General features: G+C 42.9%; 1 protein-coding gene across 1 annotated transcript; it reads right to left on the bottom strand.

The window, feature by feature from the left end:
* Positions 1 to 2438: 2438 nt before the first annotated feature.
* LOC136437445 (hsc70-interacting protein-like) lies at positions 2439 to 12473 on the bottom strand. The gene is made up of 11 exons (XM_066432062.1): positions 12205 to 12473; positions 10912 to 10981; positions 9686 to 9758; positions 9104 to 9174; positions 8853 to 8919; positions 8043 to 8127; positions 7480 to 7590; positions 6205 to 6307; positions 4192 to 4308; positions 3393 to 3689; positions 2439 to 2927 (listed from the first exon to the last, which is right to left on the bottom strand). Exons 1-11 carry the CDS (start codon positions 12312 to 12314, stop codon positions 2712 to 2714), a joined length of 1320 nt encoding a protein of 439 aa, XP_066288159.1. The 5' UTR covers positions 12315 to 12473; the 3' UTR covers positions 2439 to 2711.
* Positions 12474 to 13143: the final 670 nt, after the last annotated feature.

The following is a 13143-nucleotide window of genomic DNA, read 5'->3' as shown; positions in this document are numbered from 1 at the left end:
ATGTCCTACAGCATGTCTTTCTGAAATGCCCCACCTTGCTATTCTGGTGAAGTGTCTCTTTGAATGTCCAAGACAGATTCATGAATTTGACGGTAACATGTTGAAACGATTACTGTCTTTTCCAGAGTAATGACAAGGTTGAAACTACATAAAAGTTTCAACCAAAAACAAGATTCAGTGTAACGTAGAAACAAATTTTAAAGCTTCAGCTTCGCATCTACAGTAGCTGTAACACAACATAGAGCCATCCCTGCTGCTTGATGTCCAGCCATATTTCCCATAGTGCACCACACATCCCATGATTCAATGTAGGCTGGACATCATTACCAAAACCAGTGGCACTTGAGTTGCCTAACGTCCTGCCATGGAACATGACCTTGACTTGAATAATGTCCTTTCAGAACATATTTCTAAAACAAAGCAAAAACTACTTAATAGGCACACAAGTTGCTTTAGATTTTACATGATTATGGTGATAAGAGAATTCTTTTTGAAAACAACTGTGACAGTTCACACTAGATTGTACAAAGTTGCACAAAAAAGCATAGATGAAAACTTATTGCAGTTATGAAAAATTCACATGTCAACACATGAGACAGAATCAGTTCAAAACACCACGTATGTTAAGCTAAAGGAAAGTGAACATCTCTTTATGGCTAAAAGGTTTGCTGTCTTACTCTGGGGTAATGGTCAACTGCATGTCTATCCTCTACAACAATAATCCATTTAGATAACTCAATCAGCTACCAATTTGCATAACTATGTACACCATATTTGGCATCACACAAAAATAAGACAAGGACCAGAAATTAATGGAGCAAGCAAACTGTTCCTAAATACAGCAACACAAGTCTCATTAATATGTTAATGAACTCTATGATAGGAAAAAGTGGCAACATAGTTGTCCTTGATTCTATCAATGATGTTGGAATTTTGTGTAAGCACTAACTGAAACGAAACGGACCCTGTTACAACTATCAGATTTAACAGACTAGGCCATGGCCAGGATCCTCTAGCTGCCTTTTAAGTATGAGAGTGTTTACGAATAACAGCGAGGCATAAATGGTTAGCTTGCAAAATCAGTTCATTTATCAGACATCCTGTACAAGCATACAGGGATATAACAACATGCCCTACACTACCAGACACAAAAACTTTTACATTACTACAACTGCTGTCTCCCAAATGCAGCTGACTCTTAAGTACAGCTATCCCTTCATGATCTGTGCTGCTGTTCCTTTGCTGTCTCTTCGGTGTAGCTGTCATAATTACAGCACAGCTGTCATTTCAGCAAAGCTGTCCCTTCCATATAGCTGTCCCTTCAGTGCAGCTATCCAGTCAGTGCTGCTGTCCCTTCACAGTAGGTCTCTTCAGTGTAGCTGACACTTGGCACAGCTGTCACCTCAGCATAGCTCCCCCTTCCATATAGCTGTCCCTTCAGTATAGCCATACTTTCATAATAGCTGTCCCTTCACTGCAGCTGTATCTCTTCAGTGAAGCTGTCCTATTAGTGCTGCTGTTACTTTTGTGCTGCAGCTGTTCCTTCAGTGTACATGCCCTTTTATTTCAACACTGCTTTTTCTTCAGAGCTGCTGTCACTGTAAGTGACCTTCATTTCGCACCAGCGCCCCCTGAATAGTTGCTAAGGGAAGACTGAACCCATTCATGGCTGGCCTATTTGACCCAGCTTTCCAGCGCTTGCAGAATTACATGATTGTAGCTACATGTACAATCCTTCCTACAACATAACTGGAGCATCACTCTTAATGCAAGAACATTTCTATCACCGCGGGTACATAGCCTGCCGTTATTTACAGGTATATCATCTGCATAACATGGTGTTGATTGAAACCCTTTACAGCATCACTTGTGCACTTTCATTGACTGCATTTCATCAAATACTTTCCTGAGAGACAGTAGTCCATTTTTCTGTGACATGTCACACCAGTCCACTTTCTGTTCATGTGTCACAGTCCATGTCTGTTTGTGTGTCAGAACAATTTGTTTACATGTGTGACAGAACAGTCCATTTTTCTGATGTGTGTCAGACAGAACAGCCATTTTCCATGTATGTGCGTCAGAGCAGTCCATTTTCCATCTGTGTGTGTCAGTAGAGTCCAGTTAGGTGTGTCAAAAGAGTCAGAACAGTCCACATTTCTGTTAATGTGTGTCAGAACAGTCCATGTTTCTTTTATGTGTGTCAGAAGACTCCATTTTACATGATTTACATTTATATGTCAGACCACATAACACGCCCCTTGCTGCCGCTTATGTTTCTTGACCTTTCCATACTTTCTTGACCTTCTCAGGGTTCTTGACCCTCCCTTTGACATCAACATGGTTTCTTCCCTCTCTTCTGCACTGGGGTATAAAGGGGAATTAATAATGAAAGCAACAAAAAAATCTACGTAAAAAAAAAAATATTTTTACATCATGTGTTGTGGACACTTTTTTTTACTACAAGTATCCTTTCTCTGTACAGAGTCTGATTGTCCAAAGTTGGGGTGTGAATGAGTCCAAATGGTGATTCCAAGCGTACTACAGCTTTGTGAAGGTTTTTACTGTTTCAAGGTGACCTTCATCTTATCAATAGAGGTCAACATTCCTGACCAGGTGATTCCTACACGATTAGAGAGGACAATTACAGCATAAAAACTATCTAAACATCGTTCTTAATCTCTTATACAAGTGAATGTTTGTCAGGATTGAGTCTAATCTAGTCCGTCATCGACAGGGGGTTCCGGCGCTGGGGGGTCGTCTCCCATAGGGGGGCCCCCTGGAGGTCCACCTGGACCCCCTCCTGGCCCCCCTCCGAACTTGGTGGACATCTTGGCTATGAGGTTGGCAATCTTAGGGTTGCTCTGGTACTTGGCCAGGTTCTCGGGGTGCTGGCTGACGTCTTGGAATGCGGCCAAGACTTCTGGGTCCTGTAAGAAACAGAGAATCACAATAGTCATGTAACTCTTGTAAGCCCTGCCAAACACAAACACAGACATTTTCAATCTACATGTAGTTATGTCATGCCTTGAGTCCATATCTACAATATGCGTACTTATGCAATACATATGCAGCGCTTTACAAAAGAGAGAAATGTATTGTGACAGAAACATTTAACGTACATTATGTTAATTATCATTTACGGCCATATTCTTGTAGTCATAGTTTTTAAGAAGGACTAGTTTTATTGTATTGATTATTTTGTCATTGTTGCCATACATTGTACTGTGCACAATAATTAGAGCAGAGCAGTTCATTCATTCATTCTTTCAAGGCTTCAATTTTCTGAAAAGGTTTGTCGATCAAATATGGAACACTTGATATTCAAGATGACATAGGTAAAAGACAGATACAAAACAAAATGGCCACGCCAGACAATCATAAAAGTAACCTACCTGGAAAGCAGCCATGATTTCTGGGTCTGACATGATTTTGTTGATGTCCGGCATTCCGCCTGGCATCCCTCCTGGCATTCCTGGCATTCCGCCTGGCATTCCTCCAGGCATTCCACCAGGCATTCCTCCAGGCATTCCTCCCGGCATTCCTCCAGGCATTCCACCTGGCATTCCTCCTGGCATTCCACCAGCTGCGCCACCTGCCCCAGGAAAACCTGGAAATCCGCCAGGGAAACCGCCCGGAAAGCCACCTCCGAACCCAGCCGAAGGACCCTGCCGTTCCCTCTCTTCCTGTTCCTGTAGGAAAATACAATATCACATATCACTTATGTTATATCTCTAATGCCTTATCACACATCTAACCATAACCCTGAAAAACTACCCGGAAAACAACCACCAGGACCCATGTGTACTTGGCTTCGGGCTACAGCCCCTGCAACTCGCTTTTTCTCACCTAGGAACAACTGGAAGGATGCCTCCACCCCTCCACACCATGGGTACAACTTAAAGGTCACCAAATGTGCCCCCCTCCCCATGAGAACATTCAACAACCTTGAGGTGACCTTGTGTGCCCCCCTCCCTGCCACACCACAAGAACAATCTTCAATGTCACCTTGCATGCCCCCCTCCCCAGAACATCATAAGCAAACTTGAAGGTCATCTTCTGTGCCCCCCTCCCCACTACACCATAATAACAACCTTGAAGGTCGTTTTGTGCCCCCGTCCCAACCACACCATAATAACAACCTTGAAGGTTACCTTGTGTGCCCCCCTCCCCACCACACGTCCCCTGACTCACCCTCTTGGCCTTCTCCTGTGCTTCCTTTGCCTTCTGGACTCGTTTCTTCCGAGCTCTCAGCTCCTTCTCCTCCTGTTTCCGCTCCTTCTTGCGCCGATGCTCCTGGATCTTGTGGGCCTGTGTTGATGATATTAGAAAAACATCTCAAGAATTTAAAGAAATAAATTTGACGTAAAAATGTTAACCATTGTGAAAGTAAGCATCACAGCACACTTTTCACAAGTCATGATACCAAAAGATGAATCTCAAATTTCACTGTGTGTCTTACTCTTGTTCCTTTACAATCATTGTTGGAAGTACAGTAAGATTAGTTCAAAAGGATGGCTAAAGTCTGCCCCTACAGCTGCATGCAAAATTATTCAACCCCCCTTACATTTTGGACATTTTTGCAAATTGAGGAACTTTACAGCTACATAATATTACTAAATCATATAAGTGATGCGCAGACATGTATTCAATCTGATACCACAGCAAAAGTTAAGATTTTTTTCATAGTCCATCCAAAATAGCAACTTTCACACAAATAGTACGTTGCAAATTTATTCAACCCCCTATGAGGGTTTGTCTTTAGTACTTAGTGCAGCACCCCTATTTATCTAAAAGCTGAATTCACTTGATGTAGACGTGAACGGTAGCTTGTCACAAGCTTCTGGCAGTGCTCTTTGGGAATTTCAGCTTATTTCTCGTAGACAATGGTCTCCAGCTCAGCAATTTTTCGAGGTTTACGTTTCGCAACTGCTGTCTTCAGATCCAACCAAAAATTCTGAACTGAGTTTAAGTCTGGAGAGTGTTATGGGTACTCAAAAACCTTCCAGGTTTTTTTTATTACCAAACATATGTGGATGTCGATGTGTGCTTGGGGTCATTGTCTTGCTGGAATGTCCAATGACGCCCCAGCTTCAACTTTCTAACGGAATTGGTAACTTTCCTGGTCAGAATATCCTAGTACTGGTTTTATTTCATGATGCCTTCAACACAGTGTTTATTCCCAGTGCCATTGGAAGCAAAACACCCCCAAAGAACCTCAGACCCATCACAATGCTTCACGGTAGGCAGGGTGTTCCTCTCTGCGTATGCTTAGTCTTTCCTGTGCCAAACATACCTCTGACCCGGAGGACCAAAGAGGTCAAGTTTTTTTTGTTTCGTCAGTCCATATAACAGCGTCCAAAAACTACTGTGGCATTAGTAGGTTGTTTTGAGCATACTGGAGGCAACTTTTCTTGTGGCATGGCTTCAGCAATGGTGTGGGTCTTGGGGTTCTGACCTTGAGCCCTTCGGCATGAAGTGTGCGGCGCACTGTGTCCACTGAAACAACAGTTTCTCCTTGAGCCAAATTGTTTTTCAGGACTTTTACAGTAATTATATGGTTCTTGTCCACCTGTCTTCTAAGAGATATCACTGTGGCTGCTGAAATTCTGGCCAAGAATGTCGCCAGGTCCGTTAAGGAGTTGAAGCTGGGGCGTCATTAGACATTCCAGCAAGACAATAACCCCAAGCACACATCGACATCCAGATATGTTTGGTCACAAAAAGAACCTGGAAGGTTCTTGAGTACCCGTAACAGTCTCCAAACTTAAACTCAGTTCAGAATTTTGGATTGGATCTATTGAAAGCTGTTGCGGTACGTAAACCTCGAAAAATTGCTAGCCGGAGACCATTGCCCATGAGAAAGGGCCGAAATTCGCAAAGAGCACTGCCAGAAGCTTGTGACAAGCAATCGTTCACGTCTACATCAGGTGAATTCAGGTTAAGATAAATAGGGGTGCTGCACTTAGTACTAAAGACAAACCCTCATAGGGGGTTGAATAATTTTGCAACGTACTATTTGTGTGAAAGTTGCTATTTTGGATGGACTATGAAAAAAATCTTAACTTTTGCTGTGGTATCAGATTGTAATAACATATCTGTTCATCACTTATATGATTTAGTAATATTATGTAGCTGTAAAGTTCCTCAATTTGCCAAAATGTCCAAAATGCAAGGGGGGTTGAATAATTTTGCATGTAGCTGTACCTTTGGCTGCACTTCCTTGAGGAGCAGGTAGGTGTCGTCATCGTAGTCAATCTTCTGAGCTGTGGCCAGATCTCTGGCAGACTCCACCCAGTGACCTAACAACCTGCAGGATTCAGTACAAACAAACATCTTTAAGAAAACTGATGTTATACATGATTGTGACTCAATGTGACACAACATTACACACAGTTTGACAAGTGTATTTATGACACCAACACCCTCGTTCTTTGAGGTGGCGGGCCTGGCATTTGAGGATGCATTGTACCCAGTCAAACCCCCCTCCCCTTGTAAGGTAACCTAGTTGTGTGCCCCTCTCCCCCATGAAAGGTCACCTACATTGTACTTGAGTGCCCTACCTTCCCCATATGAAGTCACCTGCTTGTGTGCCCCCCCCCCTCCCATGTAAAGGCACCTATACTTGTGTGCCCTTCTCGCCCATGTGTGCCCCCTCCCCCATATGAAGTCACCTTCTTGTGTGCCCCATGTAAGTTCACTTACATGTGTTACCCCCTCCCCCTTATTGCCCTCCTCCCCATGTAAGGTTACCAACTTGTGTGCCCCCCTCCCCATGTAAGGTTACCAACTTGTGTGCCCCCTCCCCATGTAAGGTCACCTACTTGTGTGCCCCCCTCCCCCATGTAAGGTCAACAACTTGTGTGCCCCCTCCCCATGTAAGGTTACCTACTTGTGTGCCCCCTACCCCAAGTAAGGTCACCAACTTGTGTGCCCCCTCCCCATGTAAGGTTACCTACTTGTGTGCCCCCCTCCCCCATGTAAGGTCACCAACTTGTGTGCCCCCTCCCCATGTAAGGTCACCAACTTGTGTGCCCCCTCCCCATGTAAGGTTACCTACTTGTGTGCCCCCCTCCCCCATGTAAGATCACCTACTTGTGTGCCCCCCTCCCCCATGTAAGATCACCTACTTGTGTGCCCCCCTCCCCCATGTAAGGTCACCAACTTGTGTGCCCCCTCCCCATGTAAGGTTACCTACTTGTGTGCCCCCCTCCCCCATGTAAGGTCACCTACTTGTGTGCCCCCCTCCCCCATGTAAGGTCACCAACTTGCGTGCCCCCTCCCCATGTAAGGTTACCTACTTGTGTGCCCCCCTCCCCCATGTAAGATCACCTACTTGTATGCCCCCCTCCCACATGTAAGTTAAAGGTTATCTACTTGTGTGCCCCCTTCCCCATGTAAGATCACCTACTTGTGTGCCCCCCCTCCCCCATGTAAGGTCACCGACTTGTGTGCCCCCCTCCCCCATGTAAGATCACCTACTTGTGTGCCTTTCCCCTCCACTTGTAGCCTGCTGCGGAGTCAGGGTTCAGCTGGATGGCTCGGTCACAGTCGTGGATCGCAGCGTTGGGTTTGCTCATACGCAGAAAGCAGCTGAAACACAAAATAGCCATTTTAGCATTAAGCTATTTCGTAAATGCATTAAACTTTAAAGTTCACAGTGATTTAAATTTGCGGTAGAAAGAACATAGAGTCTTTGCGTTGGTTCTCAGTTGGTGGTGGTAGGTGGGCTAAAGACAGAAGAAGCATTTTCGCGGTGGTTTTAAGTTTGCGGTGAAAAGCTCACATTGAACCTCAAAAACCGGGAAGTCACTAAACCACCACAACCTTAAATGCATTTACAGTACACATCCAAAAAGTACTAAATACAGTATTGCATTTTCCAAAGCTTTATCTATGCCAACATTTCAGTCACAGTAGCTAGGTTACCACACACTGTAAAACGCATTTCTAACTTTCTTCAGTTTTCCATTTACATCATCCATAAATTTTTTTTGGAAGCCATGAAATGTCAGAACTACAGCTTGCAGTGCCCTTTGACCCACCTTGCCCTCTTGGCAAACAGCGGAGCAGACTGGGGGTTAAGCCTGATGGCCTCTGTCCACAGCTCGATGGCCTTCTCTTTCTCTCCTGTAGGAAACATAAACTATAAGTTCTACAGCCACATGTATGTCTTTCTCTGAAAACAAAAAGAAACAGTTCTACATCTCCTTGTTTTTTTAGCAAAGCTTTAGGAGCGAGCTTAATAGTATACTTTACGCCGGATTTGCAGAATTCCACAGGAATTTCTGCAATCCGTCCGTGCAAACCCTGTGGAACGCCCGCCTGTCACTCTATACCTTGTTAGTAGGTCTGGCACCCCGGCACGCAGGTCCTACTTAATTACACGGTGTCCAATTTCGTACTGGTGGGAGTGTGTCAGTATTCTAGCTTTGAAAAGGGTTTTCAACCTACCCCAGTTGATCTACAGTATTGTTTACCTTTGATAAGAATAATTGCTTTACATGACATATAGATGTTCTGTACAGTGACATCTGTGGTTTTGTCAACTTATTCACAAAGAATACCAAGACACACAAAGCCCAGTCCAGGCAACACTTTATAATAAATTCACTACGTTTCAGCGGGATTTATTTTGAATTTTGGATGCAGTAGGAAGGGATTAGAACTTTTTCGCACGGTTTTAAGTGGTTTAACTTAAGTGGTTTAGAACAATTCTGTAATACAATGGAAACACAATCATATTCGTGGTGTCATGGTTTTGCAGTGGATGGTTACCAGGAAACCACCACGAACATTTCAAGAGTTACATTTCAAGAGTTACACTATTTTGTGCCAAACGGAGAAGAACCCACCTTCGTTCATGGCAGCCTGTGCTTCACCCCTCTTGTCATCCGACTGGTCCATCATTTCTTCTGTTACCTGTCAGGAGATAGGGAGCAACAGATCATACGGTTTGTCAACAAAACCTTATCATGTAATATCCTTGTTTCATCTGTTCAGACTCTTATACAGAGGTCTAAAAACAATAGGAGACCTAAACCAGCAGACCTGAACCAATGATATATAAATGTAGCAAACTTCCAAAGATGGAACACATGCTCACCTCAATACTATCATCCCCCATGTCAGGAGGTGGGTCTGAATCACCCTCAATCACACCCTCCATGTCAATATCTGTAAAACAGGTCAAGAATAGGACAATGTTAGTACAAGTATGACAGTTCAGTTCTGAAGTTACTAGTATGCATTACACAGGAACCTGTTTATAGCAGATCATGGTTCTACAATTTACAAGAGCCCCTTATCCAGAGTCGTGCAGGGGGAGGGGGGTGTTTGTCATTATGTCAGCTGTCCCACTCCCTATCATCACCAAAAGCGCCAGGGGGTTTGAATACCCCATAATAGATAGTCTGAGGCTAATCTCCAAGCAGATGTTAGAGGAGGCGGTGCTTGGTAAAAATGCAATACTAGTCGAAAAGAGGTCCAATGTAGATGTCTAAGATGTGTAGCAAAAACGGCATTAAAAAAATAAGCCAGATCCTTACATGTACATCTGCTTGGAGATTAATTTGATGGAGTTAGGAGGAAAACAGTCACACAGAAATCATCATGGCTGATGTTCATGCACTGATTAAGATTGAAGACAGTGCAACCAGTATGAAAGTAAAAACCATCCCCAACTCACCAAGGTCGCTCTCTTCGCTCTCCTCTGACTCAGGTTCAGGTTCAGGGGGAGGGGCTGGTTTTGAGGCTGATCCCTGGAACAATACAAATCACACAATACAGTTAATCTACAATCTTAAATTGAATGTTCATCAAAATCAACCTTGGAGTCATAGTCTGAATTCTATTGACTACATTCATAGGGTACAACATCATATCACCATAACATTGATTGGCAGACAATTTAATCAAAGTTCTACAAATATGCATTAAAATCTACTATATACTGTCATTCTTGTTTCTTTCACTGTAACTTTATGTTCACTGTTTTCATGGTCTCCACTGTACCGTGAACTTATCATCACCGTAAAAAAACTGTTGTTATCATTTATGATTCCTTCACACATCCATTCTGTAAATCACCTGCCGCCACCGTGAAGTTAAAGTTAAGTGAAAATGTCTATTTTCCTTACACTGTGAAATTTTGCTACCATGAACTTCATGAAGATAAAGTGAATTACAGTAACTATAAGCTAAATGATCTAGCTGAGAAAGGACCAAGCTGGCAACGTTTTATTCAGTTCCACGTTAACAACTGTTACAGTTAAGTTCATGGGAAGGTAGAGAAGGTGGTAGCTAGGGCTCTAAAACAGTCAACGACTGATGTTTCCAGTCTCACCATTGGTCAGGTGCTAGAGCTACATGAACTGTCTAAACATGATGTTTGCAGCCTTACCATTGGTGATAGATCTACTATGTAAACATGATGTTTGTAGCCTTACCATTGGTGATAGATCTACTTTTTGTAAACATGATGTTTGTAGCCTTACCATTGGTGATAGATCTACTTTTTGTAAACATGATGTTTGTAGCCTTACCATTGGTGATAGATCTACTATGTAAACATGATGTCTGCAGCCTTACCATTGGTGATAGATCTACTAAGTAAACATGATGTTTGTAGCCTTACCATAGGTGATAGATCTACTATGTAAACATGATGTTTGTAGCCTTACCATTGGTGATAGATCTACTTTTTGTAAACATGATGTTTGTAGCCTTACCATTGGTGATAGATCTACTTTTTGTAAACATGATGTTTGTAGCCTTACCATTGGTGATAGATCTACTATGTAAACATGATGTCTGCAGCCTCACCATTGGTGATAGATCTACTAAGTAAACATGATATTTGCAGCCTCACCATTGGTGCTAGTTATATTATAAACATAATGTTAGCAGCCTTACCATTGGTGGAGGGCTATCCTGAGTTGTTCCAGACTGGGAGGACGATGCTGGTGGGATGTTGGCTCCCATGCTGCAGAAAAACAAAACATTACCGTTAATCCTGAAATATTGACGATGGTTTTATTTTCGCAGTAGCCTCTCAACCGCGAAATCATCACACCCCCAGAATATCCCTTACCACTGTATTACAGAATCGTATCAACCATATGAACTTAAAACACCACGACAACCTCCTTTCCGTCCCTACCGCGAAAAGTCTAGGCGAAAATAAATGAATCTACAGTATCTTCTTTAGACTGAGATGTGTGGTGTAAAATGCCACTTCCATACAGCATCTGTATGAGAAAATGTATAACGAGATATGATAAATATTGCAACAGCAAACACTGCTGCAGTACTGTTGATCTCCAGCAGGTGTCACTGCTGAGCCATGGGCAGGTTGTTCAAAATTACAAAATGATCATACCTGCCACACCCCCTTCTGGACTGATGATAAGGCGGAATCAATCAATTTTGTATATTAGGTTATGTAGCTGTTTTTTTAGATAATTATACAATCCAGACTGTTCCTCATTTTTATATAATATCATGCTCTTAGTCTTACAATCTTTTTATTGATAGTACCATATAGGTATTTCAATCAGATTAAAACCTCCTTAATAGTATTGCAAACCGCAGTGCTACTATCAAATGATTTACTTTTCCTCTAGTACTTTTTCTCCTTTTACAAATTTGGTCAACCCATATCTTGATATGTTTATAAATTGTATCTATGCGGCTCTCACACTGCCCTTTTGCTGCAAAATCATGACACATCACATTGCAAGCCATTGTGTGTTGTATAATACTTCTGCTGTATTTTTCTCAACCGCATACTTTCAGTGAACATCAACAAAGCCTCCTTTAATTCTGCTGCCAAATCAAATCTCCGTTAGAATATATGAATTTACAGTAAATGACTGCCTTGTGCATGTAATTGATTAATAGTTACACACAGCCAAGTTGAACAATTGCGGCCATGTTTTTCCCTATTCACGATATTTCTGCTTAATACTATTGTTTGCCCCTCCCCCCAAAGTCATGGTCACGACCAACATGATTTTTCTATTCCCCTAGGGGACCCTCCTCTTTCATCCTATCATTTTATTTCATCTTACTTTACTGAATTTCTGCATTTCTCCTCCTTTTGTAACATTTCTTTGTTCGGTTCTATCATATTTCACTCCTACATTTGTCGCCTGAGTCGTAAAATAAATAGCCTTGTCCCTAAGCGTGACCTTAAGGCTCTCTCACCTTTCCATCCAGCTTTTAAAGAACTGCAGTTTCGGGTCGTGTAGAACCCCCGGGTCAGCCCTGCACATCTGCACGAAGGCCTGGAGTTGGGCTATCTTCTCTGCGTCCATGGCTGCTTGCAGGATCTACAAGGCTAGGCTATATTTAGGGTTTAGAGGGCTATAGTTTACGGCGAGGTAAATGTTTTGTTGTAACGGCCCGACATGAGCTCTCAGTCCACGCTACTTCCGCACAGGGTCTCACCACGCAGAAACTTCTGGAACCGTAGCGGTATCACACCAGCGTTTCATGTCAAAGGTCGACTTGGATTTGGGATCGTGTGGTGCAACGGCAGCGTGTTCGGCTCAGAATGAAGTGGTTCCGGGTTCGATTCCTGCCGTGTCACCGATCTTGCATCTTTGGGAACGGCATTTAACAAGACTTTTGTACACAACATGCCAGAATGGTCGTCATCAAGACCGTGGGCATCATAAAAGTAACAAAGAAACAAACAAATAAGGTAATCACCGATTTTTAGATGAAATATTCTAATAACATTTTGGCCTGCTCCTTTTTTGTAGTACACCGATATTCAATCAAGCTGAACTGAGTGGATACAAAGAAACTCACGATCTCTCCTCTTAAGGTAGCAGAACACAGTTTTCGGCCTATGGGGGTTTCTATAGTTAAGGACCACAAAGTGACCCACATCGACGTGGATAAAATCATAGTAGGGTACCCTACAAAATCACGACAAGCAAATATGTTGAAGTCGAGGGTACGATCTACAAAATAGCTGAAAAGCAAAAAAAGTTATGGTTTTTTAACAATTTGACGGCCACTTTGATATGGGGTCATGCGGGGTCATGCGGAAGTGAAGCCGACTCACCTCGGCAGGCAGCTGCAAAGGTCACGCGCATTTATACGCCGAATGGGAAAACTTCACAATCTCATTCCTAC

The sequence above is a fragment of the Branchiostoma lanceolatum genome, chromosome 6 (genome assembly GCF_035083965.1).
Source record: "Branchiostoma lanceolatum isolate klBraLanc5 chromosome 6, klBraLanc5.hap2, whole genome shotgun sequence".
NCBI classification, from domain to species: Eukaryota; Metazoa; Chordata; class Leptocardii; order Amphioxiformes; family Branchiostomatidae; genus Branchiostoma; species Branchiostoma lanceolatum.
This window is presented reverse-complemented; position numbering and strand designations above follow the sequence as displayed.

What these genes read in the sequence shown, in the direction of transcription:
- LOC136437445 (XM_066432062.1), bottom strand. Translation starts at nt 12,314, where the DNA reads ATGGACGCAGAGAAGATAGCCCAACTCCAGGCCTTCGTGCAGATGTGC. An exon ending in AGGATAGCCCTCCACCAATG is followed by an intron (nt 9,759 to 10,911) that starts GTAAGGCTGCTA and finishes GTATTGTTCCAG; the next exon opens with GGATCAGCCTCAAAACCAGC. An exon ending in TGGGGGATGATAGTATTGAG is followed by an intron (nt 8,920 to 9,103) that starts GTGAGCATGTGT and finishes ATCTCCTGACAG; the next exon opens with GTAACAGAAGAAATGATGGA.